Here is a 27,735-nt window from a genome sequence, read left to right on the forward strand (position 1 = left end):
TGTACATTTCTTTCTTGCTGATCACAGTTGCGTTCAGAAGTGAACAAATAGCCAGTATAGATTTCGCAGCACGGATGAAATATGTTCCTGATGAGCTTTTCCAGTTAAAATCCTGCCTGCAGTATTTTGAGCACATAGCAGCTTCAAGGGCAATACAATACACAGGCTTTAACTGGAGCATGGAGCTCTGTTATCAGAGCATAGATCACTGTTTCCAGGGTCAGTCCCAGCTGACATACCAGCCTAAGCTGATAGAAAGCAGATACTGAATTTTGACTTGCCACCACCATCCTGATTGGATGACATTTTAAAAAGCTCTCATTGATTGCTGGGTCATCAAGAAGCTGACCTAGAGTCTGTCCATGACAGACTGAAAAAGATTTTCTACAACATTGGGGGGTGGGGGGAGGGAGAATAGCTTTATATAATAGAGACTGATAGCGGTGGCTTGTGGTAAAACTAATTTGTTGATAAAATGTATTTCAAATAACAAGGCAAAACTAGATGAGAGTGATTCAAGTTGAAAGTGGACACAAACTACATTTGAATGGTATGGACTGGAGAAGTGTGTTTTATCCTTCCACTTCCAGTTCATAATATCAATATATCATCTACTGATTGATCCTCCATCTCCAAAGTTTGGTTTTCCATGCATCGATACATAAAAAAATTACTGGTATCAATGGGAGATTGATTGACAGCCTTACTTAAAAACAAAGTATGTTGCTCTACAAATGCACATTCTTGTGCATGTGGCTTCTGAGTTGAATGAATACTTGGATAGGGAGTTCAGCTTTTCTGCACCAATGCTATGCATGTACCAGCAGTACACACAAAGGTTCTCTCTGTGCAATCTGGTTTTTTGCATTTTTAAAGTACATAAAACATGTACAGAGCCTACATATGTATGTACAGGTTATGAATATATAGACTCTGTGTAAAACAGACAATGAGTACATTGAGACCAATGTGCAGGGACAGTGGGTGTCAAAGAATTTAACTTTAATAGGTCTTCTATTTTAAAAGACCATTCTATTTTTGTTCCTAATTTTCTTTGCTTTAGAGAAAAGCTCATTCTCTCTCTATATATTATTTGTTCGGAGCTGCTAACTTCTTGGTTGCCAAGGAGAGTCAGCAGAATAGCAGTGCAGGGTTCTAACCTCCAGCACTCAAATGGATCAAGTAAAAGGAAACTCTGCATCTCTCTTCATGTAAAATGCACCGTGTTCCAATTTCCGATGGAGAAAACAAGCTCACGCTGTCTAATTGATTGCAGTAATATTAGGTCTAGTCTAGATCAGCACTTAATTTTTGTGATTATTTCATCCGATAAAGTATTTTGTGCCACTATGCAGATTGCTGGTTCTTGACTTCTCCTTCTCTTCCTTGCTTTTTCAGGGAAGGTTGTAGGGGCAAAGAAGCACCATTCTATTTCACAGTTTTTGAGGTCCAGGGTCAGATAGGTGGGGCCCCATTGCTGCGAGGCAGAGAGATGTGGGGTGGAAAGGGCTTGAGTGGCCTGGATGCAACAGCTCTGATTCCAAGCACGGCAAAACAAAAAGCTGTCTGGGCGATGACTCTGCATGCTCCACTCCTTGCATCCCACTGCCCCAAAACACTTATGTACCTCCTTCCCTCCTCCTGCTCCTGCCAAGGAGGGGAAGGAGGGGGGAAGCAGCCCCAGAGCGATGGCAGTGGCCGATGGCATTGTGGGGCAGCTCTGACTACAGAAGAATATTATTGGGGGTGCAACACACCCGAGCCCCCTAGAGTTGGTATCTATGAAATCTGCCCCTGATTGTATTCAACACTGCGGGGGAAGCCCCCCAATATTTTATTGAGGAAGGGGGGTGAAGGGACCTGAGCCCATTAGAATTGGCACCTATGGTTCAAGAAAGGTTTAACCACATGGCTTTTCTGGAAAACTGCAAGTTTTAGAGATGCTGTTTCTGGAAAGCTGCAAGTTCTAGAGATCTGTTGGCTGACAGCTTAGGGAGGCGGGGCAGTAGTTCTGTTATCCACAATAACACCAAGCCACCACATACAAAGTTATTGTACCAAAGATGTATAGCCTGGTCCAAGCCATGTTTGTATGGTAATAAGTCCCATTGATTTTAATCAGATTTACTTCCTAGTGAGTATGCCTAGAATTGCAGCCTTAGGTAGGAAGAAGACGTACTAAATAACACCAAACATATTGGTAATGATTGGGCTATGTAACTACATAGTCCCCAAGGGAGAAGTAATAGGAGGAAAAGAAAATCATATGCAGAACATGTGCTATTTGAGGTCAGACACCAATTACATTAAAAATGCTTGCTGACTGTACAGCAGAAAAGAAAAGGAAAAATATTCAGTAGGCTGAATTCCAATTTTATGTTTGTGTTGACCCATGCCCTTTATTGAGATTCCAGCAGTGACCATTATTTATCCTAAACACAACACAAAATATATGTGTGTGTGTGTGTGTGTGTGTGTGTGTGTGTGTGAGAGAGAGAGAGAGAGAGAGAGAGAGAGACATTGCTTAAGCAGAAGCATAGCCAGAAAGCATCATTAAGCTCTAAAATTATATTTTATATAGCACACTGTAAATAGAAATATTAAAGATTTATGAAATAAATTTAGTGGTGCTTTGTCACTGTGTAGATCTGGGAAATAAATAAGCAGGATTCACAATCAATGTTTGGTTCTGTACCTCGTAACTCACTGCTTATACTTGCTTCCTATAAGGCAGCGTGACTCCCATGGAGCTCCAGCCATTGATTGCAAAGTCACCTGGCTCAGCATGACGGATGATTCTTGATAACCTATCTATCTAAAGTAGAATGGATGTTACTTATACAGATACAAAATTGTCCCTGCTCCTTATCGTTAACCACACATGCCTTATGCTGTTTGCTGCAGATTATACTGTTGGCCTGTGCATTAGTTACAGGAGGATACATTTATAATGCCCTACCAACTGCATAATGCAAAGTTACTGGCGTGCCTGTCTTCTTTGAATGGTTAAAACATAAATAAATGTTATTCAAATTGATCTCACATAGTCCCAAATCCCAATGTTCTCTTTTTTCTGGTTGTTGGCAGATTCTTTTCTAAGCTTCTAATGGTCTCTATATGCTTGTGTTTTGTGGAAAGAGTCAGGCAAACAAATATAAATACACAACCCTCTCTACAACTGTTTGCTTCCAAACTGGCCATTTTCTCTGAAATGTATCACCATTTTGTTTGCTCAATTTTAATGGAGAATCCTGATGACAATATTGCTAAAACATTGCATTTTTGTATTTTCTGAATTGTCTGCTTGTCTGGATAGCTCAGTTGGTTAGAGCGTGGTGCTGATAATGCCACCATTGCAGGTTTGATTCCCATATGGGACAACTGCATATTCCTGCATTGCAGGGGGTTGGACTAGATGACAATAAGGGTCCCTTCGAACTCTACAATTCTATGATTCTAATTGTGATGCTAAGCTGTCCAGTGTGGGCTGGCATGGTGGTCTTGCTGCACCTGGCAGGAAGAGTGGTTTCCCACCAACAACTTGGTCCTAGCTTGGCCAAATGTTTGTTTTTAACCCCCAACCTTGTTTTGCATGCAAGCTGAACTGCACAAATCTATTTTTGTTCAATAAAGTGCATATTTCTAGTAAAAACCAGTAATTTATTGCTTGTTGGGATTACTTCACCAAATGCAAAATTAAAGTGTGTCTTGCTTGAGATAATGTGTTAATAAAGGTCTGATCTGGGCTACTTAGTTGGAGCCCACTTGGGTAAAGAGTGAGCAGCAGTGGCTACATAAACCAGGGTAAGAATGAAAAGAGGAAAACAGACAGCGTTTGCCAGGGAACAGAATCTAGATTGCTGTTGATAGATTCCTTGCCCAGCTGGAATCAGCCTAGGGATGGAGGACTGGGATCTGAGCCTTCTCAGTCACAGAAGAGTTATGTGGATTCACCCTGCACCAACTGTGCTTCCTTCACATGTGTTTTGTTGTTATTCAGTGAAACGTTTGCCTTTGCTGTGGGGATGGGTATTGTGGGATGCTGAACCATGTCAGTATCCAAAATGGTTTTCAGTTATATAGTTTTGTCTGGAAAAGACCCTGATGTTGGGAAAGATGGAGGGCACAAGGAGAAGGGGACGACAGAGGACAAGATGGTTGGACAGTGTTCTCGAAGCTACGAACATGAGTTTGACCAAACTGCGGGAGGCAGTGGAAGACAGGAGTGCCTGGCGTGCTATGGTCCATGGGGTCACGAAGAGTCGGACACGACTAAACGACTAAACAACAACAACAAAGTTTTGCCTGCATCCTTTTGGAAACATTTGTCATCTGTCACATGCATCATTTGCCTCCTCGTTTTCTTCTCCTTTGCTAAGTTGTTGAATTGAAAAAGCTGGTTCAAATGTGACACATCCTTCTCTTGAGGTGAGTTCACACTTGCATTTTTCAGAAGTGAATGACTGCAGCACAAAATGATGACTTCCATGTATGAAACAGCTTTTGCATATCAAAATACCACACACAGAATCTGCTACTGTAAAAATGTGTGCCTGTGTAGCATACATTTAAGCTCTAATTTTTGCATCTCATTGCCACTCAACTCCCACCTTATAGTCTTCTCCTTTATATACAAGCCAACTAAAACCCACTTCATTTGATTCATGACATAAAATTTTAGTCCATTAAAAGTTATGCCATGATAAACTGGTTAGTCTTTAAGATGACGCAACACTGTTTGTGATTTTCATCCAGAGAATGGTAGTGTATGACATCACCATGCAGACAACGACAGCAGTATGCACTGCTGTGTGTCATTTGGCTATGTGTCATCAAGTAGTGTGATACTGACAGAAGAACATGCATATTCAAAACAGTATATGGACATTTTCTCTGAAGTTTTTCATGGGACACAATTTTAAGTGATGGCTCTTTCAAATAGTCCACACTGAGGGGACTGTGCCTCTCAGGGAATGTTTGAATTGGTCCTGATGATTATGGTTTTATGGTTAGGTAATAAATTCCATAAATCATAAATTTACTTGAAGACAGGAGCACCTGCCTTTGAAAACTGACTTCTTCAAATATAGAAAACATGATTCAGATAGACAAGCTTCTGTGAGATCTCCAGACTCATGAGAAATTGATCTTTTCTCAGATGATGCATAGAGATCCGTGTCCAAATCCTTTCAGTAATGTGTCATTAGTCAATTGATTTGATGTTGCTTCAGATGAAGCATTTGTTAAGGATACATCCTGAATTGTTCGCATACCCAGGTGCATGATGCCTGCAGCCTGGTGAGAGGCCAACCATAGAAATAAGACACAGGGTTAAAATAAGCAACAACTTTTAATGATTACAGATGTAAGTAGGTTTTGGCCAAGATATTGGGTATGTATACGGTATCAAGTAGCCTGCCTGCTGGTTGATTAGTAGGGTGGGCGGGGTTGCCCCCTGACATACACCAGGTGATACAATTCTGCCAGGGCTGCCATTGGGAAGGGTCCTATGGCTCATTGAGTGTGGACTCCTGGACAGAGACACTGCTCCTTGACCCCTTTAACAGGATACCTGATCAGCTAATGATCCAAACTAATGCCTTATCTACCAAAAGTTGTGGCATTTGCTATGAGGTAGGTGAAAACCTGCAGACAAGACAATTCCCACAAGAGAGATGGGAAATTATTTGTTTCTAATTTGCAATATATTGTGACTATACTAGTTAAGGCAGGGATGCGGGTGGCGCTGTGGTGTAAACCACTGAGCTTTGGGCTTGCCGATTGGAAGGTTGGCAGTTCAAATCCCTGCAATGAGGTGAGCTCCTGTTGTTCGATCCCAGCTCCTGCCAACCTTGGGACGACGCTTGTGTGGGCAACGCCCTACGTCCCCACAGGCGACATGCCACCATGCAAGATCCTCCCTCTGCCACTGGTCTTGCCGGGACAGTAGTTCCCTCCTTTGCAGAAGTGTGAAATTTGAAGGGCGGCTGTGGTTTGGTCTTTGTGTTGTGTACAAAGGTGTGAATTAGGTAGATTTCACTTTAAATGGGAATTGAATCAGATTTCTCCCTCATTCCCACCCAATATGAAAACCCCCAGAGCTCTCTGCAATGAACAACTGCAATCCCACTTCTTTTGGCTTTATTAAAATAATTGTGTAGGGCCAAACCATACAGTCATTAGATCTAAGGGACTCAATGTGGGAAACTCATATATTTCCATTGCCTGTCCTCCTTACTAGGGGATAAAGTCTCTCTTCATTTGTTAATGACAGTGTTGATGGTTCTTAATGCCACTGTTGACTGCTGATCACTTTACATGGTTGAAATATTATTCTGATATACAGTACTGATAGTTTATTAAATAGTTTAGTACACATTTGTTTCAGAATATTTTTTCTTGTTTTCATCCTCTAAAAACCCAGGTGCGTCTTATGGTCAGGTGCATCTTATGGAGCGAAAAATGTGGGACCTTTCCTAGAACTTTTCTATTTTTGGACATTTCCATCACATGTGCTGATGAGTCCCTTTAGTGGAACATCCTCTCCAACACATGGGAGAACTGTTCTGTTTTATATAGGCTAGGAATCTATGTGTTAATTACTAGCCATGCAAAATTTTAAAGGCTCCTTCTCTGGTTGTTGCCGATATGGATTTGTATGGCACCTTTGTTCACAGTCTGTCCCATGCCTCTTCAATTTCTAAATCACAATTCACCTTCTCAAATTTTTCTAAGGACAAAATTGAACCTCTATAATAGATGATGATACAAAGATGATACAAACCTTTTCATTATTATATTATTTTTTTCATATGTTGTTAATTGTCTCATGGCTTCATTTTTAACCAGGGGAAAATGACCTTAACTGATAGACTAATAGCCACGATACTTGAACATTTCCCAATTGAATTTGTATCTCTTCGATGGTAAGCAGTCACCCATCTTTGTAAAAATCTTTCAAATAATACAATTAATTTTCTTTCCACACATCTATATTATAGGCTCAATAGTTGTTGGCATCTACTGCTGCTGTGGTTTTGGAATGTGATGAATGAATAATTTCACATGGATATTTCTGTCAACCTATATCATTTAAGGAAAACTGGAACTGAGTTGTTGGTGTTCATCTTGATAGGTGGGAACTCTGGGCCTATTGAATATTCAAAGCACACTCACATAACCCTTAGACAAGTTTCTCACATCCTTTTGCCTCTCCAGTGAGTGTTAAAAGAGTTGACTAAGGTACAGATTTCCATGCAAAGTAAGAATTTGTCTTTTAAATCTATCCACATCTATGGCTCATAAATCAGACTTTTCAGCTCACTTCTACATGAATTAGGGTTCTACACTTTAAGGGAAAAAATGGCTATGTGTAACTTCATACAGTTTTATGAACCTTGTCTAATGTTAACATACTTGGATGCCACTTACAAATTAGCTGGTCTCTATGAATGTTGAAAGAGCTTCAGAATCATATTAATATTTCCCCCCCCAGTGTGTGTATTCTCATAGTGAAAAAAAGCTTTGGGTGTTTTATTCATTTCAAGAGACAGCAATCCCTGTGCTGCAATGAATGCTTTCATCTGATTTCTTTGGGGACTATAAGATTCAGGGCTATTACAGATAACTGTCTTTTCATTATTTTTTAAAAATATATGGTGTTATTAAAACAATTTATTAATATTTACTTCCCTGACCATGTCATCAATTAAGTGCATTCTCCTCATATTCTCTTATTATGCAAACTTTGTTTCCAGTATGATTTTAAAGTTAATTACTTGGAGGAAGCTTGGAATAGTTTCCACTACTGTAAGCAGTTTTGAATCTAGGATGTAGTAAACTATTTCTCACTGGCAATGATTATAACAAGCCATCCAGTAGAGAGTGAGCAAGAGATACTAAGAGAATAAAATTTAAGAAATGGTTGACACTGGAAATTTAAATGAAATATTGCCAACGGGCAGAAGCCGCTGAAGTTCAGAGCCTCTCTGAGGATTCTCTCTCTAATATTGCTTAGGCCAACCTGCTATCTAAATCCTTAGTTTCTGATTGTGTGGTGAGAGCTGTACAGCATATGCTGCAGGCACTATTTTGATATTCATCTGAACACATATAGAGTAGGAGCAGCGTACACAATCACATTGCAGTCTTCATCTTTTCTGTACATTAAAAGAGTCTCTGCAAAAGACATTGCTTATACAGTATAGGCAATCTCCATAGCTGCCAAGTCCGGGTCGTAAAGATCCGGGATCGGCAGCGCGCGCATGACCGGAAGTTGCGTGACGCAACTTCCGGTGGCGCTTCGCCCTTCTATGGGCATCAGAAAATGGCGGCGCCAGTGCCGGAAGTCGCTTCCGCGCATGACTGGAAACACGTAAAAGCGACTTCCGGCGCCGGCGCCACCATTTTCTGATGCCCACAGAAGGGCGAACCGCCACCGGAAGTCGCGTCACGCAACTTCCGGTCATGCGCGGAAGCGACTTCCGGCGCCGGCATCACCATTTTCTGGTGCCCATAGAAGGGCAAAGCGGCACCAGAAAAATGGCCGCCGGGAAGAAGCGAATTTAAGGGAGAATGCCGGGATTTATCGCCAAACGGGATACCGCCGGGAAACAGTAAGAAAAAAGGGGTTTTCCCGGCGGATACGGGATACTTGGCAGCTATGAATCTCTTTTGCAGGTCTTCTGTTTATGTACAGGACTCTCTCTCTCTCTCTCTCTCTGTGTGTGTGTGTGTGGTACCCTGAAAATACAGTACATAGGCAGTTCAGAAAGAGAAACAGGATAATTCCATCATCATTGTTTTAGTTCAGTAAATGATAGCTTGAGTTAGGATTAGGTGAGGGGACTGGGGTAGAATCTAATAGGTGCCTCTATTTGCAGCAGCTTAAATGCAGCAGCGGGATGTGGTTTGCCATGTTTAAACTTATTCCTTGCAGAGAGCTCTGGGGGCTGCCAGGTATCCTGACATCTGACTGGTTGACAGAGCATCAGATACTTATTTTACTCATTATAATGCACATCAATCTCTGACTTTTTTCTTCTGGGTTTCTGGGGTTTTTCCTGTTGTTATTCTGTCTCTCACAGCTACAATAAACCTACCATTAAAATTATGAACTGGTCATTTCTTCGTCAGAGGGCAAATGGGCAAATTGAGCAGGGGATCAAATACTTTTTCCCTCACTGTAGGTCAGGTGAAAGTCTGGAGATAGGTATTGCTTAGGCTTCTTGCTTATGCCAGTGAGATTTTCGACAAAGGAAGAAAGCTGTGAAAGTGTAACGAGAAGAAACAAACATGGATGAGACTGATAAAATAATAATCGCCTCCCAGTGCATGCTTTCATTCAGATTTTGTTCCTTAAAATAATTTTTTTTTCTGGAAAGAAAAGCCATACTTTCACTTTTGTTGGGAACAGTGGGAGACTTTTTTGTTTATTTATAGTCTCAGTCCAAAGCAAAATGGACTGAAAATGCAGGTGGAAGTGTACAATTATCATTAGCTTTGAAATAGATCAGTTATTATTTCTATTGATACAAAGAAAGCAACAAAATCTATTCCTTTTGAGTGTTTCATGTAATAGCTTTTCATGCCTCATTTATGACATACTTTAGCATTAAGGCAGTGAAAGATTGAAGTATATAGTGCTGGGGTGACACATGATTTATTATTAATGACTACTCTTACTTCTAATGAAAGAGTTTTCTCCTCCAAAAGAGCACATGATTAGTAGATGCAATATCTTACTCTCTCTGACTTTGAAATAACATTAAGAGCAATACAATCACTTTATAGTGCAGGTAGGCAAGCAATGATCAAAGGCTCTGTCTGTCCCACAATATCGCTCAATTCCAGGGATACTGCCATGGTAATGCATTGATAGACCCTTTGAATGAATGATTAAGTTGCTTTAAGGGACTGCTATGACAAAGGCTCTGTAGAAAAGGCTTTTAGAATTATTGGCTTGTAGCAAAAGGAATGGCACCCCACCTTTGGTGGGGGCAAGTTTGCCCCATACCCCTCTCATTGGAAGAGACTTGAATTGATCTCACCTGAAGGGATGGGCTATATGGGAACCATAGCTGCCAAGTTTTCCCTTTTCTCATGAGGAAGCCTATTCAGCATAAGGGAAAATCCCTTAAAAAAAGGGATAACTTGGCAGCTATGATGGGAACCACTTGTGCAGGAGTGCTGTCTCAGAGGAAGCCATTCAACCCTGCTATGTCACTTCCTCTCCTTCCTTTCACTTTGCAGCATTGGTAAGAGTGGTTCACGTTCTCTCTCCATGCTGTGGAGGCTAGCTCCTTAAGTACCCTGAGGAGCAGCTGGCTGGCTGATGGTGCAGAGTAGGAGTGAGCACGAGTGTCTCACTTTGAATAGGACTTTCTCCTGAGAAATCTCTATGTGGGACAAGAAGCTACAGGTAGAAATGGATATGGAACAACTGATTGGTTCAAAATTGGGAAAGGAGTACGACAAGGCTGTATATTGTCTCCCTGCTTATTTAACTTATATACAGAATTCATCATTCTGTATATAGATGGCTGGATGAATCCCAAACCGGAATTAAGATTGCCAGAAGAAATATCAACAACCTCAGGTATGCAGATGACACAACCTTGATGGCAGAAAGTGAGGAGGAATTAAAGAACCTTTTAATGAGGGTGAAAGAGGAGAGCACAAAATATGAAGCTCAACATCAAAAAAACTAAGATCATGGCCATTGGTCCCATCACCTCCTGGCAAATAGAAGGGGAAGAAATGGAGGCAGTGAGAGGTTTTACTTTCTTGGGCTCCATGATCACTGCAGATGGTGACAGGAGTCACGAAATTAAAAGACGCCTGCTTCTTGGGAAAAAAGCAATGACAAACCTAGACAGCATCTTAAAAAGCAGAGACATCACCTTGCCGACAAAGGTTCGTATAGTTAAAGCTATGGTTTTCCCAGTAGTGATGTATGGAAGTGAGAGCTGGACCATAAAGAAGGCTGATCACCGAAGAATTGATGCTTTTGAACTATGGTGCTGGAGGAGACTCTTGAGAGTCCCATGGACTGCAAGAAGATCAAACCTATCCATTCTGAAGGAAATCAGCCCTGAGTACTCACTGGAAGGACAGATCCTGAAGCTGAGGCTCCAATACTTTGATCACCTCATGAGAAGAGAAGACTCCCTGGAAAAGACCCTGATGTTGGGAAAGATTGAGGGCACTAGGAGAAGGGGACGACAGAGGACAAGATGGTTGGACAGTGTTCTTGAAGCTACAAACATGAGTTTGACCAAACTGCGGGAGGCAGTGGAAGACAGGAGTGTCTGGCGTGCTCTGGTCCATGGGGTCACGAAGAGTCGGACACGACTAAATGACTAAACAACAACAACATGCTTCCTGCCTTCAGTAGGAGTACAGCAGGTGCCCTTTCAGTCATCAGTTTGGTCATCAGTATTGCTTATGGCATTTGGGGATTGCACAGATGAGAGATCCACTAGCTGACCATGTAGGACTGGACATCAGGCTTTTTATGTGCAAACATCAGTCTAAGCCCCATGAATGGCCAAGCAGGCCCACCATATGTCCATGTAGGCCTCACTATCAGAACATCTCCCCTTGCCCCTGTCCATACCCTCCAAGATTTCTCCAATGAAAATCGGGACGACCCATTCCATAATGATAATTTTACTGTTTATACCCCACACATCTTATTGGGTTGCCTCAGCCACTCTGGGCAGCTTCCAACATATATACAAACATAATAAAACATTAAACATTAAAAAACCTTCCCTATACAAGATTGCCTTCAGGCAGCTCAGGAGTCGAATAACTACAAACCTTCAACATTTCGACAATGGAAATAGGGAAAACATTTAGACCAAAACTTTAAAATAATTTAGACCAAATTTTAATGTGTTTAGGGAATGACCAGGGTTCCAACTGCACTGGCAGACCCTCAATCTTCCCCTTTTTCCAGGGACAGTCCTGGATTTACAGAAGCTGTCCTAGTTTCTGATTGATCCCAGAATGTCCCACGTTTCCTTAGGATGTCCCTATGTTGGAGGGCATGCATTGGTGCTGGATATTTCTCTCAAGAGTCACCTGCTGTGGGCTATGTGGTGTTCCTTGTATCAAAAAGCAGCTGCTGTCCACTATTGTCTACTAGAAGTTTGACCGTCTTTCAGCTGGAGACCTTTCGGTATTAATCAAGATGTAATGCATCAGCAAGGTAATGTAGTGTTAATTAATGCTCACTTGTAGATGATTATCATTACATATGTAATATCAAAATTAGTGGCACTTGGAAATATTCATCATTATGAATACATTAGACCTTTGAGATAAAAGGACTTAGTTATAATGAAGTCAGTGTTGCAGGTCATTTCCCACTACTCAGTAGAATCTATGTTGTAGTTAACCATTTAAAGAAACCCCTTAAAAAGTAATTTATGTGCAAAATTGAGGTTAGTAGACTGGTAAGGTCTGTGTCATGTGGAATTTTCACAGGTGCATTTGCTGTACCTTCAGTTTATTTGATAATTCTCAGTGTTCCAGTGGAAAACACTGAAATACACTAATTCCTTTGATATTCATTAAAATAACATTGATCTTGATGAACTCTGCTGGTGTTAATGTTGATTTATTCTGAAACCTTCTAATTAAAATAAATCAGATTCTATAATTAGTTAGAGGGGGAAATAGACACTGACCTAGTTACTCTCTGCTACACTATATAGTGAGTTTAAACTTGGAAATATTTTGTGGGAGGAATTTAATAACAAGAAATGGTTTTAAGGATTGATCTGTAGAGGATAGGAGATTTTATGCACCTCTTTGGCTGGAAGTACTCAACAAAAAATCATTTCAACAATATACTTAGAAAGATGCAGCAGTGCTTTGTAGCAAATACATTTGTTTTGCAGCAAATAAACTATTTTCCTAATGATTTGAGCCTAATGATTTGGGTTGACATAAGAAATTAGTAAATGTATTGGCTCCAGAGAGACTGGAGTTTGTGATTGCTACAACATATACACTGTAATTCCCAGGGACTGAGAAATGTATATCCAGTTTTCATATTTCTCATGCTCCAGAGGGGGCCCTCAGGAGCTAGGGTCTCAGTCTCAGGAGGCATAAGCCTTTTACTAAAATATTCATCAACAATGACAGGGTTGCAAGTGCAGTGCATTCCAGAGAAACCAAGATCAAGCATGGAGAATCAGTCCAGGTCCAAAATGTGATCCAGAAGCAGGGTCAGGCAACAGTCCAAGGTCAACATCACAGGGAGTTCTGGCAAGGTACAACACAACAAGGGAAACAAGAATCAGGATCAAGGAGCCAGAGACTTGTATTCTTTCCAGCAAATAGAAGGCTCAAGAGGGAGACCTTATGTTCTCTGGTTCCCTAGATCATACTCTAACTGTAGCTGCTAGTAGTGAAGGAGTTTCAGGGATTGCTTTCTGGGCCAGTAGATGTTGTTGCTCTTTGGCCCAGACTTGGACCTTTTGACATCAGCGTTCTTGAGAAAGTTGGGGAGGGATGTTCTCCTACACCTCCTCTGACAGCTCCAGTGGTTCTTTAGTGGGTCTCAACTTGGAGGGCCTCTCAAGAGGATCCTCAGCATTGGTTCCAGGGGACCCTGCCTGCCCCTCAGTGTCCTTGACATGTGAGGTGTTGGGTCCATGTCTCATATTAGGTCAGGGTTAGGTATTTTATTAAAATATTTACACACTGCTCTTCATAATTTACAATAGCCATACGTAAAAGCATACAATAAAAACCATATTAAATGTGAAAATCAGAAACCAGCTATTATGTAAAGATGTTTTCTTAATTGTCTGCAGTTTTAAAAAGACATATGAGGTACATATGGCAATAGATGAATAAAAAATAAATTAAGATAATTTGGAGTATGCAGGAAAGGATGAAAATAAATGAACCACAGAAAGAGGGAGAAGGGAGTCAAAGTTTGAAATGTTAGAATTATGTTTGAATAAGTGTTGCAATACATATAAATGAAAATTATAAAAAAATAAGAAAAAGAACAACCAAACAAGGCCCAAGGGCAGCCCCACATAGAGTGCAGTGCAGTAATCCAGCCTCAAGATTAACATCACATGGATCACAGTGGTTAGTCTATCCTTGTCCAGGAATGGCCATAACTGGCAAACCAGACAAAGCTGCTAAAAGGCACTTGTAGCCACAGAGGATGATTGGGCCTGTAGTGACAAAGTACCCCCAAACTGTGCACTTGCTTCTTCAGAGTGAGTGCAACCCCATCCAGAACAGGTTCATTGCCTATTTTCATAGGGCTGAGCTCAATGTTCTTAATTGGGTATTTTCATTGTGCCTTAAAGTTTGCTTTCTTCATACCTGTTCTTCTCAGCAGCTGCTTGCTATAAAAACTGCATCATTATTGTCATTTTCATTTCCTTCCTGTTCTTTAATTGGTAGGGAGTGGGATGCCATCAAATCTCAGATCGTGTACCACCTGCTGTCCCAGCCACCCATTCAAACTGAAGGCAATCAGATTAGTCCTCTGAATTGGCTTTGTGGCAATTTTACATCACAAGGCAGATTTTCACTAAGGACAGGAAACATTTCTCTCCGTCTCAGTTGGCATTGGAAAAAGAGGACAATGTGGCTATGGATAGCTACAGTGCTCCATTAGTGGGTTTTCACCAGCAGCAAGGTTGGATAGGTGAACACTCTTCTTCTGTTCACAGGGCCCTCTCAAGAATCACCAAAATAAGTGCTCATTATTTAACTGAAAATAGATCTGCAAAGGGTGTGTGTGTGGTGTGTTTTAGGTCAAAGCTAGTTGGAACAAAAGTAGGAACAAAAACAACCATATACATTTACCTTCATTGTTAGACGGTGACTACTGTTCTTTCACTGCACTGTCTGCCCTCTTTTCCATACTGTAGATGCCTAGAAAAATCCATGAACGTAACCATTGTTTGCACAATGGGATTGGTGGATGTATCCTGTTAGATACTTGCTGTAAAATGAACTCTGAGTTGCTAAAAAGAATTATCCATGACTGAACCCTTTCAGGAAAAAAACAGGTATCTCCTCTCTGTGACATGTGGTTTAAGATTAAAGAGAGACCCTGTGGATGGCTAGTGTTAGAACATCTTAGTGCCAGGAAAAATAGTCAAAAAAGTGAGCTTTTCCATGGTCACAGTCCAACACAGAGCTTAGCATGTTTCAGCTCATCACTTTTATTGATTTTAAGTCCCTTAACTATGGACTGAATGTATGTCCTGCAAGTATTCCTACAGATGCTTGCACCCTACAGATGCAAAATATTTATTTGGAGCTGCAAATTCTCAATTGCAAGTTCTGGCAATATGAATCTGCTCCCAACATGTGACAGTGCCAAATTTAGGGTGGTTTTTCTGCACAGGGAGCCAAGCTGAGGGGCTGCAAAATTGCAAAGATCCATTTGGGCGTGACAAATTTTGGCCTAGCACAAGGTGCCATATTATGAAAGATTACCAAAGTCCATTCTGTATGTATGAACTTTAATAACAAATATCTCTTTTTAGCACTACTCTCTGCTACCTGATTCCAATGAAATAAAAAATTCTCACTGTGGTCTTTTTCAAATGACTTGAATTGAGTAGAAATCTGTTTGAGCAAAATGCAGATGAAATATGGCATATATTACTCAAAGAAGCTTTTTGAGTGGGAAGAGGAGCATGGAAAGTTAACTAGACATGCCCATTGATTAATGAAGAAATAATGAGTGTGTTGCAGATACTCTAGTTCCTTGTTGAATAAATGTGTTCACTTACTACTTTTGATTGAAGCCCAGTAAAAACATTTCATTATTAAGACTGATTATTTCAAATAATCCCATACTTTCATGCATAGATGTAAAACATTTGTGGGAGCTCTGGAAGACCGCAGTTCATACTTTATTCCTGGGTTCTTAAAGAGATGAAACCAGTGGGGTCTCTGTTCACAATCTCTTTCCTTCACTTCTTGGGCCTATCTATGTGATATATTAAATGCATGTTTACTTTTAAAAAGAAGAATCGGGGAAGGGAATCAGTATTTGGGCTGTATTGTTCGTAGAGGAGAGTCAAAGTGGAGGAGAGATAATGCTGCCAGGTTTATGCAGACAATTAGGAAAATCATTTTTTTTTAATAGCTGATGATCTGTAACTTTAGATCTCTGTGTGGTCACACACACCCCACACACATTTGTTGAAAACTGCTTTGATACTAGTTTTATGAAATGCCCATGTTGGCATAAAAATAGCTCAAAAATGGCCAATAAAAAAAAAGAGCTCAACAAGTTTTCTGTCCAGATTTTCACTGTTTGAAATATGACACCTCTACCCAGGAGGGATGCGGGTGGCGCTGTGGGTTAAACCACAGAGCCTAGGGCTTGCCGATCAGAAAGTCGGCGGTTCAAATCCCTGCGACGGGGTGAGCTCCTGTTGCTCGGCCCCAGCTCCTGCCAACCTAGCAGTTCGAAAGCATGTCAAAGTGCAAGTAGATAAATAGACCACACGTAGTGGTGGACCTTGGGGCTTCAAATTTCAGCGGCACCCTGTGCGACACCAAATTTCTGTGCCCCCTGCGTCTCTCCTTCCATTGTACATTATAGTTGTGGCGCCCTCGAGGCTCTGAATCCAGTGCAACTGAACCGGTTGTGCTGCCCTAAATCCGCCTTTGCCACAGCCCACCATACCCACAGGTGGCGTTGTGGGTTAAACCACAGAGCCTAGGGCTTGCAAATCAGAAGGTCAGCAGTTCGAATCCCCGCGATGGGGTGAGCTCCCATTGCTTGGTCCCAGCTCCTGCCAACCTAGCAGTTCGAAAGCACCTCAAAGTACAAGTAGATAAATAGGTACCGCTCCGGTGGGAAGGTAAACGGCATTTCCATGCGCTGCTCTGGTTTGCCAGAAACGGCTTTGTCATGCTGGCCATATCACCCAGAAGCTGTACACCGGTTCCCTCGGCCAATAGAGCGAGATGAGGTCACAACTGGACCTAATGGTCAGGGGTCCCTTTACCTTTACCCAGGAGGGAAGCTGCATTTGAAGGGATGGGTTTTAACTGGACATCAGTACAAGGGTTACATCCTTGGACATGTTTCAGTCCAAGTTTGAATCCTCCTGAGGCTGCTTTGGGTTAAAACATTGTTGAGGTGGGTAAGTGCAGGGCTGATTGGGAAATCTAAACTTCTCTGTTAAGAAGACTAGCGCTTCATCTCTTGGCCTAATGTGTGGATTAGATCACTGAATTATCCACTGACTTTTGCAATTTGAAAATATCCCATTGTAGTTCTTGGCTAAAACAAAATTATCGAAATGCATATTCTGAGAGAGTACATGTTCAAAATTCTCCAGAAATTTGTCTAACTCTCTTTCATAGCCATTCCCCATGTAGTGGGAAGTTGGCCATATATTTCATGAAGAGAAGCATTAAAAGTCCTTGTTTTTTTTAAATCCCTTTTTGCTTATGTGTGCATGTTTCTTTTCTTGCCCCCCCTAATAATAATGTAAACTCTTGAGGGAAAGAAGTGTTCTTCCCAAGTGTCAAGCCATTCATTAAGACTTGAGGCCAAGGATTTGTCTTTCTAATGACTTTTCTGCTTATGCAACCTCTTACAGCTACTGTTGTTGATACAAGAAGTACTGAAAAGAAGGGGTTTGTGTGCATGATTTCTGCTTCAACTTTTGTGCCTCTGGTGTTTTGTAGTGATGATGGAAGACTTTTAGTGTTTTTCCTATGCTGAGAAAAGAGTTGCAACATTGCATCTCATCAAAAAGTAGATGTCCACGTCCCTTTCCCCCATGTTATTTTTTAAAAGTTAAAAAGTGGAAAAATGAAATGCAAAAAAATCGCTTATGTTTTGCACCTTCTTTACATGCTTTTAATATGCAAGGCCTCTTTTATTTGAACAAATTACTTATTTAGAAGTCACGAAATTAAAAGACGCCTGCTTCTCGGGAGAAAAGCAGTGACAAACCTACACAGCATCTTAAAAAGCAGAGACATCACCTTGCCGACAAAGGTCCATATAGTTAAAGCTATGGTTTTCCCAGTAGTGATGTATGGAAGTGAGAGCTGGACCATAAAGAAGGCTGATCACCGAAGAATTGATGCTTTTGAATTATGGTGCTGGAGGAGACTCTTGAGAGTCCCATGGACGGCAAGAAGATCAAACCTATCCATTCTGAAGAAAATCAGCCCTGAGTGCTCACTGGAAGGACAGATCGTGAAGCTGAGGCTCCAATACTTTGGCCACCTCATGAGAAGAGAAGACTCCCTGGAAAAAACCCTGATGTTGGGAAAGATTGAGGGCACTAGGAGAAGGGGACGACAGAGGACGAGATGGTTGGACAGTGTTCTCGAAGCTACGAACATGAGTTTGACCAAACTGCGGGAGGCAGTGGAAGACAGGAGTGCCTGGCGTGTTCTGGTCCATGGGGTCACGAAGAGTCGGACACGACTAAACGACTAAACAACAACTTATTTAGAAGTGTTTTTCCTTAAGCAACTTACTTGTTTACCTTTTCGTGCATTCTGAACAAGTGTTGCACATTCTCTTGATGGCTGTTGTGAGCACCTCAGCACACAGCACCACTCGCTGTAGCATCACCTCTCAATCTTGGCTGTATGCAAGATCACTGTGGCATCTTCGCACCTTCATCGCTTAGAGATGCAGAGGACCCAATGGCACTTTGTGAGCCTCCACAATTCTCATTCTAGTGAGTGTGAAGATTTGCTAAGAAGAACATGAAATAAGCAGTTTATACAACATATAGCTTGCATGCAGGACATTGTTACCTTGGGTGGTAGTACAAGCCAGTTGTCCAAGACTCAGTTAATGTTAACAGCTCAAATGAAAACATGTTATTTCATTATTTTCTCTCTCTTGCACAGCAGCAGCTGAAGAAAAAACCACATTAAATGAAAAGAATATATTTTTTCATAAAGTGCCATTCTTTCTAAGGAAGAACCCAGTTTCCCTGTAGCCCAGTGTTGTAGTGAACTTGAATTCAGCTCCTAACCATGTAATTAGTTGCAGGGACATATGAACCGGAATATTTAAAAGATTCGCACCAGTGTCTCCTGTGAAATACATTTAAAGATTTCCCCCCCCCACTTCTAGTGCATTTTCATAATTGATGCTGGTTTTCTTATTGCCTTATTGATTGATTGATTGATTGATTGATTGTAAGCTGCCTTGGATGTGTTTTATACAGAAAAGTGGAATATAAATTAATAAACTAAGCTAAAACCAAAGACTGACAGTATTCCAGCTTCTACTAGCATTTATCCCAGCTAATGTAGCTCTTGTTCCACAAGGATACAGTCAAACATTGAGTAGATTTTACCTGTCTTTACTTAGAAAAACATTAGCATATCCTTCAGGTTTATGTGACCAGACCACTGTTAATATCTAGAAAAGCTGACTTTGGTACTTGATTTCAATCAGGTTTGCTAAGGCTACCAGAATCTTTCAGGAGTTAATGCTGAGCTCTGGAACCCAAAGTCTCCCGCATAATGCAGAAGCTGGGAATGCTTACTCTGTACCTATAGAGGAAATAGTCTATTGGCATGCTCAGGCTGTCTTCTACCCCAGCCTGGGTGGAATCTAGACACATATTAAAAAATGTAGTGAATATGCTTTTTTAAAAAAAGTTTTGAAAAATATATATTGAATTTTCCATAGCTCACCATCGTTATCTAGTGTCACATTCGTATAATGCTCTTAACAACACACTTAAAGCGTTTTATTTGCAGCTGTGTAGCTGAGTCCCTGCATATTTTTGGAAATATGATTGGGGTTCTTCTGCACCTTCGGTGTGATCTTGTGATTCAGTGTAAGAACTCTGAAGAGCTGCTGCTTGTCATTGTAGAGCTGTAGATAAAACTGAGCTAGATATAGACCAGTGTTCTGACACAGGGTAATACAGCTTTCTGTGTGCATCTTTTAAAACTAAGGACATAGGGCTGGATTCAGCTAAGTAGGCGCAGTAGCAGGAAACAGCACAGTGGGTTCCACCAGTGCAATGTGACTTCTCTTCGTGCTCCATGCCCTCTCGTAAGCTCTTGAGGGTCGGGAGAGCACCCAGAACAGCATGTGGGGAGGCAGAGAGAGGAAATCATTCCACCAGGCAAGCTGAAATGCTTGTGGTGACTGAACCATTGGAAGAGGACAACATTGAATTCTTCCCTTAATTGAGAGCTACACACCCTGATGGCTGGGACAAATGGATTTATTTATTGTCTTCTAGTAATTATTTAATATCTGAAGAATATCTGAAGAAGTGTGCATGCAAACAAAAGCTTATACCAGAACAAACTTAGTTGGTCTATAAGGTGCTACTGGACAATTTATTTTTATTTCGACTGCGTCAGACCAACATGGCTACCTACCTGAATATTTAATTACTGCAAGCCATGTACACTGGGATCCAGAGCACAAACACATCTGCATTTATCCTGGGGTTCCCCATGCTTTCTCTGCTATTTTTGGAAGAAGGAACCTGAAAGGATCCATTGTGCAGAAGGCCCTTCTAATCTTGGCTCATTGCTTATGAACTATCAACAGTGATCACATTAGAATGAACAGCATGCAGGTGGGTGTAGTATCTACAGCTATCAGTCGTCCTTCCAGAAGAGAAGAGGCTGATGGTTTTTAACGTTTTCATTAATTTTAACAGCTACTGAAAATTTCCATTAATAAACTGAGTTCCCAATTATTTGATTATTGCACACTGCATGATAAAATGAAAGCGGCACCCTAGTAATAACGCAACTAGATATTTGAAGGTAATTACTGGGCTCAAATATGAAATGTGTCCAGCATTATGGAAGCCAGCTGAAGCATCTACATAGCTTAGTCCCAGCAAGCAAATGACACCCACCCACCAGCTTTATATTGTGGCCTGTCAGGTGCTTGATCATCCATTGTATCCCAAGCAGATTGATGCTAACAGCAAGAGGGGCAGCAAAAATTATGTATTCAGTATATGCTTATTCTGCTGCCATGGTACAAACAGGTAATAATTCTTTCTTCAAGAATAGGAGAGGGTAAGTTTCTCATTTAGCTAACAGGAAATAGAAGGCTTATTTGTGGAAAGAGAAAATGGGCACTCCTGTTTTCGCCTCAGTAAAGCTGGATGAATACCTCACATAATTGCTCTACAAACCAACCCCTTTTCATGTCCTCATATGGTTTGGTGCTCTTGAGAGGCAAGAGGCTTTCCAAAAGCCACCTAAGCTCTTTTCAGATGTTATACCGGTAGTTGGGCCAAGTTAACATATTGCAGGGTGGGGCACACCAGTATAGAGGCAAATTCCTCTCCAAACTCTTTGGAACATGTGTGGAAAGCATTATGTCTATGCATAGGGATCTCTACATGTTTTAATCATCACATCTAGGAATGTGGAGGAGCTTTCTATTACAGTTCTGTCTCTTCCCCCATCATATTGTGCACCCATTCAGCCCTAACAAACATCTGAAGTGTAAGTGTGAAGCCATATGAAGTTTATAAGTTGTTTGAGGTTCAGCATGGTAGCTACCAGTAATATTAAACATGGAGGCCTTTCCTTATGTGAAGTGCATAGATACACATAGGTGCAGCAGTTTTAACCGTGCCAGCATACCCCCCCTCATAGTCATAGAAAGGCATCTACACAGTTCTGTTTTTAGTAGCTAGTGACCATGCTGCTGTAATAACATATGAAGTGGTCTTCATGAGCCAACAGTGAGGAAAGAACGTAATATTATATTGGTTTGTTACTGAACTTGTACCGTATTTTCTCTTACCAGACTCACAATTCTGGAGATTTCCTCTAAACTTCCATCACAAACAGATAAATTAATTCCATACTTAAACGACATACTTAAAGTAGTCAAGGTCCAGAAATGTTTTTTCTCATGCAGTACATGTGAATACAGTTTTCCCCCACCTCTTTTTACTACCCACTGCAAGTAGCTAAATCCATTTTCAAACCTCATGGCTCTGGCCCAGATTATTAAATGAAGATCAGAAATCCAAGAATCATTATGCCAATATAATAAAGAAACCAGAAACTGAAAAGCTTATGAAAGTTAGGATGAATTTTAAAAATGACAAATAAAATATTTTGAATAGCAAATAATTTATGCAAAATATGTTACAAAATCTAGGATGCTAAATAAATAATACAGTGTACTCTTTTTTGACATTTTGTATTCCCATATTTCTTTTTTAACAATATTCTGAAGGTAATTAATTTTTTAATTATAATAGTTGTAGTTGCTTTATACAAATGGTGGATTTCATAGTTTTTAATTTTCTTTCATGAAGTTACTGTAAAATATTTGGGAGAAGTATTGAGAAAAATAGATTTGTGGTTAAATAATTTCTCTTTATTTATATATAAAAAGAAGATATTTGTTACTACTGTATGAAACGTTTTGCCCTAACATTTTGGAAAACCCAGGTAATCCTGAATACTTATCCCTAGTCAGAACCCCAGAGGATGAATCTTTTAACTTATGTAACCTTCCATATTTTTAAAGTAATTGTACAGTAACCTCTGTTGCTATGGTCCAGTAGTGTTAGCATTTTTGAAGCTAAATTATGAAGATTTCCTCCTCAAAGGAGGAAATTGGGTGGCAATCAGTAGGTTCAGTATGAACAACTAGAATCCATTTATTTAGATTTTAGACACCTTAAATATTCAAATATTATTTAGAGGTCTTTCTCTATAATTGGTTCTGTGATACAATACTTTTTGGTCAATATCTTTCCTTATTAAGTTACCTGTAATTATAGAGAAGAGGGAGATAATCTCATTATGGTTTGGGGGGGGGGGTTTCTTTTTGTCTGACTTATTTTTGTCACCTTTAACTGAATATGGAGGTAAAGTAGCTGTAACCTGTAGGCAATCATGAGTACAGATCCAAACTGGGAGCTGGTTCCTGCATTAGCTTAAAGGAGGACCCAACTGCAACTGCCTCCTATCACACTTGTTAGGCAATGAGATAGTGCAGGTTCTGCTTGTAAAGGGCACATCCATATGTAGTTCCAATTCATATTATCTTCCCCACTTGGCCACAGCTGTGTGTGTGTCCGATGGTGTCAATCAAATCTAAATGCAAATGAGCCTGTGCATGGAACATTCAGGTTATATGCATGTTGCCGAGTACATACAAAGGTGCAAATATGCATGTGGGAAGGGTAGGAGGCTAGGTAATGTGTGAACCTGCCCTTAGAATCCATTTCTGTGACTGTGCCAAATAAGGATCTGTGCCCATGACAATTGTTTGGAGGATTAATTTACTACCTCTTCATTCAGTCAGAGATAACCCCTAAAAAGGCAACATGACTGAACCCCATCCTAAAAAGGATATGTGTGACTTGTCTCTACATTTTATTCCACAGTTGTAATTTGTTATGTCCAAATGGCATTCCCAAAACCAACATTCAGGCCTCTTTAGACAACTTTTTACATGCATTGTACTATCATCCCAAAGCATATTTTTAATTGTAAAACCAGGGAATTGACTTATTGGCTAATTTTCAGGACAAAACAGCTGTAAAAGCATACTGCTGGTGCTTGTACTGATTGAATACTTGAAGAATTAAAATACATCTAATTGTCATGGCTACCTAGTTGCTTTATCTGAATTACTTAGAAACTAACTAAAACTGCATCCTGGTCAGCCATTAACTGAATGTAACTTTGTTGCTGTGGTTACTTCCTTTGTCTTCAATGCTCTTACATATTCTCTGTGGTGTGTTTTTCTGTTTTTTGATGCAGTACTACATGAAGGAATAGGACAATGAGTCATTCATTCACAGATGCATTGATAAAATATCCCTCTTTATCATTACATTTCATTGCTTTACAAACCAGGCTGCAATACAAGGCAACAGTTAATTCTGAGAACTGTTTTAAAAAAAACTTTGATTCTTTTTTTAATAGGAAAAAAACATTGTCTCTGTAATCTTGTACAATCCACCCCTCCATTTTGTTAATGGATTATTTTTGGAACAAATAGATAGAATTTCCTGCACAGTCAGTTGTGCAGATTTTGCACAGCACAGAATTTTAGAGTGAAGGTTTTTTTTTTTCTGGGCACAAAAGCAGTAACAAAACAGTTTCTACAAAACTGAGAAACTCTGAATATAACACAAGATAAAACTTTTGTTAATTTAAAATTTTAGAAACTGAAATTTGCAAAGTAAAATGTAATTAAATCATGGTCCTGTACATACCAGTACATCTCAGTATATTGAAACTTTACAATATGAAAAAATACATTAGATCTGTACAGTTTTTTTTTACAGGTAGGTAGGATGAGTTTTGAAAAAAGATTTATTTTAAGGATTGTACTGTTTTTAAAGTCAAAAAATACTGCACAACTTAGCTAATTATAAATTGTAGACATCAAACAATCTGTATCTGAATGTGTAAATTTCAACAGAACAGGAATTTTGGAATCCATTACTGAAGAAATCTTCATTTCATCCTTCATGTGAAAAAAAAATATGGTGGCAACCCTTGGCTGTATTTCAGGCCATTGAATGTATCACTGATTTCGTGCTACCGTTGTGATTGTGCTCAGATCCAAATCGGTCTCTAAGTGTGTTTCCATTGTTTCTTCCTGTGCATTAGATTCATAGGGCTTATGAGCAAGAAGTTCATGGTGTACACCACAGTAACTTATTGTAGGCTGGTCATATGCAAGAAATGTTGACACGTTCATAGATAAAGGTATCTAGAGGTGGAAATAAATATGAAAAGTAGTTAGTAAAGAGACAGTTGAGCACTAAACTAGATGTAGCAGGTACAGAAGGGATGGGAGAGATTTGATTGGAATTGTGATGCTGGGGAGAAGGTTTATTGTTTTCTGTTTCCCCTCCACATTCTGTACTATCTATTAAATATCTGTTTTTCAAATAAAAGAACTCTTAACTAGGAAAAAAAACCCAAGCCATCTCTCTCCTTCCCATCTATTTTTAATTTCATTATAGATTTGATACTCCGTTGTAGACTACTTGGTCTCTAAATCTATTATCCCACAAATATCCCACAATGGTAAAATGTGGACATTTCTTTCATAAATGTAGTCATCTCCTACAAAGACCAATGGTAGTTTAGCCAGACTTAATTTATTTCAGCTAATGATATTTCATCATCATTAATCTGTAATAGATTGTTTGAATACATCAATTACACAAATGTTTCACCACTCCATGAACCACTTAATACAATTTTCAAATTAATACATTTTTACCATTGTTACAGTCAGAAATACTTTTTTTCTTTTATTCCTACATACATTATTTTATTCCATCCCCCCCCCAATGTTTTTCCCCTGGACTGTTTTCATAATAGTAATCATCCCCTCCACTCTAATTGCTGTTTGCCTGATGGGACAGATCATTAGGAAAATTAGATAGGGGATAGGGTTAACTTCGCTTTCCAAATTCCATGGTCCTCATTGCATCACCCCCCCCCCCGCTTGGTGGCTGCTATTAATCTTTATCAGAAAAGAACAACAGCAGGAGTCTGATCACAGCTCTCCTGTCACATCTCAATTCATAGTTACCATTCTATTTAATAAAGACTTCTAGAGCCCATGCGCCACTCAAAGTGGCTTATAGCAATTAAAAAACTTTTTATATATTATATTAGCATGGTTGTTTGTGAAAAGGAGTAAGTGAAAGTGATGATGAATACCTATAGAGTGCTACAGTGTAAGAATGCCTATAATGAGGAAGCTTGGCCTTAAACAAATACACAATGCATAATGTGTCTTTTAGCTACCCTGTCCAAAAGAAGAAGAAGAGTTTGGATTTGATATCCTGCTTTATCACTACCCGAAGGAGTCTCAAAGCAGCTAACATTTTCTTTTCCCTTCCTCTCCCACAACAAACACTCTGTGAGGTGAGTGGGGCTGAGAGACTTCAAAGAAGTGTGACTAGAAAAAGGTCACCCAGCAGCTACATGTGGAGGAGCAGAGACATGAACCCGGTTCACCAGATTACGAGACTACCGCTCTTAACCACTACACCACGCTGGCTCTCAGCTCAGCTAAGAGGAAAGTCTTTATTATTATTATTAATGTGAGATGTATCAGACTTGAGGCCTTGAATTAGGAACTGTTAAAAAGCATAGAATTGTAACTCTGGAATTCTTCTAACAAATGCTGGTGGGGTATAGTAATGGCTATGCTACTCCAGCATTTGATAGAATAATTCCAGTGGAAATCTCATTTAACTTAGGAGGAGAGTGAATATGCTTAAGGTTACGCTGTGAGCTAGACAGTTTTTGGCTCAAATCTTACCTCATCACTAGAAGGCCTTGGGCAAGCCTCAATTCTCTCAGCCTCAGCACTCCCTCTCCAGCAGCAAAACAATTGAATTACTGACTTACCTCACATTTTTGGGGGGAGGCTTGTGAAAATAATGTATGTGAAGCAGTTTGAACACTACAGAAAAGCTATATAAATGCTAAGTATCGCCAAGCCCAGTGCCCAATCCAAGCATCTCTTCTCCCCCTTCCCCCAACTCAGATCAGCATCTTTAAGCAGAGCATAAGAAGAAATCAGGTGAACTATCCCAAATGACTCAAGTTGCACACACCAAGGAAATCAGAAAGTAGAAAAACCTCCAGAGTTACTCAGCTAGTTTGATCCTAAGCAAGATCCTTAGGTAAGATTTGAGCCAAAAGCTAAACCCACCTACTGAGTCTTCTCAAAGAAAAATTTGCTGAAAAACAAGTCCAGCCATTCGACATGCAAATGAAGAGTACGTCACTTAGTGACAATATAGAATGGTCTCCTTTGGCTGTAAAGGAAGAGTCGGAGACCTCTAGCTACTAATTAGTTGAGAAACTCTTGTCTCACTATCCACCCACACATTATGAAATACTTTCATTTGACATATGATATATGTAAGCTTTTTGTGGCAGCAAATAATGACATTTTATGAGACCAAGCTGTGTTGCTTTGAAATGGCAAGCAAAGGAATTGAGATTTTTTTTTTTGAAAAATAAAATACTGTATAAATCAGAGAATGCCAAAAAGTCATGATACTTCATTATGTGAGAACAAAGAAGCTCACTGATTCTAAAAAAGAGCTGAATAAATGTATGAAATGTGATTTTGGGTCTAATGCTAGAGATATGGGCGACCCATTAGGGTAAGGGAAGTTCCTAGCAGCTCACCTTCATAGATGTTGAAAGGACCAAAGGCCAATATCTAGTGCCATTCTGTGAATATGTTCCAACAAGCAGGAACCAGTCATAGAATAGTGACTGTGCCTACAACACAAGTAGCTATCAATAAGAACATAAGAGCCCTGCGGGATTAGACAAGAGGGTCACCTAGTCCAGTATCATGTTCCCACACTGGCCAAGTAGATGCATATGGAAACAAGCAGGATATGAGAGCAATAGTTCCTTTATGCTTGGGTGCGCCAGCAGGTGGTATTCAGAGGATACTACCTCTGTTACTAGAACTAATATATATCCACTGTAACTAATAACCATTGATTAGACAAATTCAATGAGGAAAAGTATCACCCCTCCCCCTTTTAAAGCCATCAATATATATTGTGGTAGCAAATTGCATGGCTTAAGTATGTGCTATGTGAAGAAGCACTTCCTTTTGTCTGTCCTGAATCTCCAATTCGCCTTCATTGTATGGCCCTGGGTTCTCCCATTATGAGAGAAGGAGAAAAACTACCCCCTTCCACTTTCTCAACATCATACAAATGA

At 40.1% G+C, this 27,735-nt stretch overlaps 2 protein-coding genes across 3 annotated transcripts in view; one reads left to right on the forward strand and one right to left on the reverse strand.

Moving 5' to 3' along the window:
* CTNNA3 (catenin alpha 3) overlaps positions 1–27,735 on the forward strand; it is a 550,231-nt gene that overhangs the window by 124,827 nt on the left and 397,669 nt on the right. The gene's annotated exons all lie outside the window — the stretch shown is intronic.
* Positions 24,498–27,735, reverse strand: part of LRRTM3 (leucine rich repeat transmembrane neuronal 3) — a 92,703-nt gene continuing 89,465 nt past the window's right edge. The window contains 1 exon segment of the mRNA XM_035137678.2: positions 24,498–24,730. Within this exon segment, the coding sequence (XP_034993569.2) occupies positions 24,542–24,730 (189 nt within the window). The 3' untranslated portion in view covers positions 24,498–24,541.

Source organism: Zootoca vivipara, chromosome 5 (assembly GCF_963506605.1).
Source record: "Zootoca vivipara chromosome 5, rZooViv1.1, whole genome shotgun sequence".
Taxonomy (NCBI): domain Eukaryota; kingdom Metazoa; phylum Chordata; class Lepidosauria; order Squamata; family Lacertidae; genus Zootoca; species Zootoca vivipara.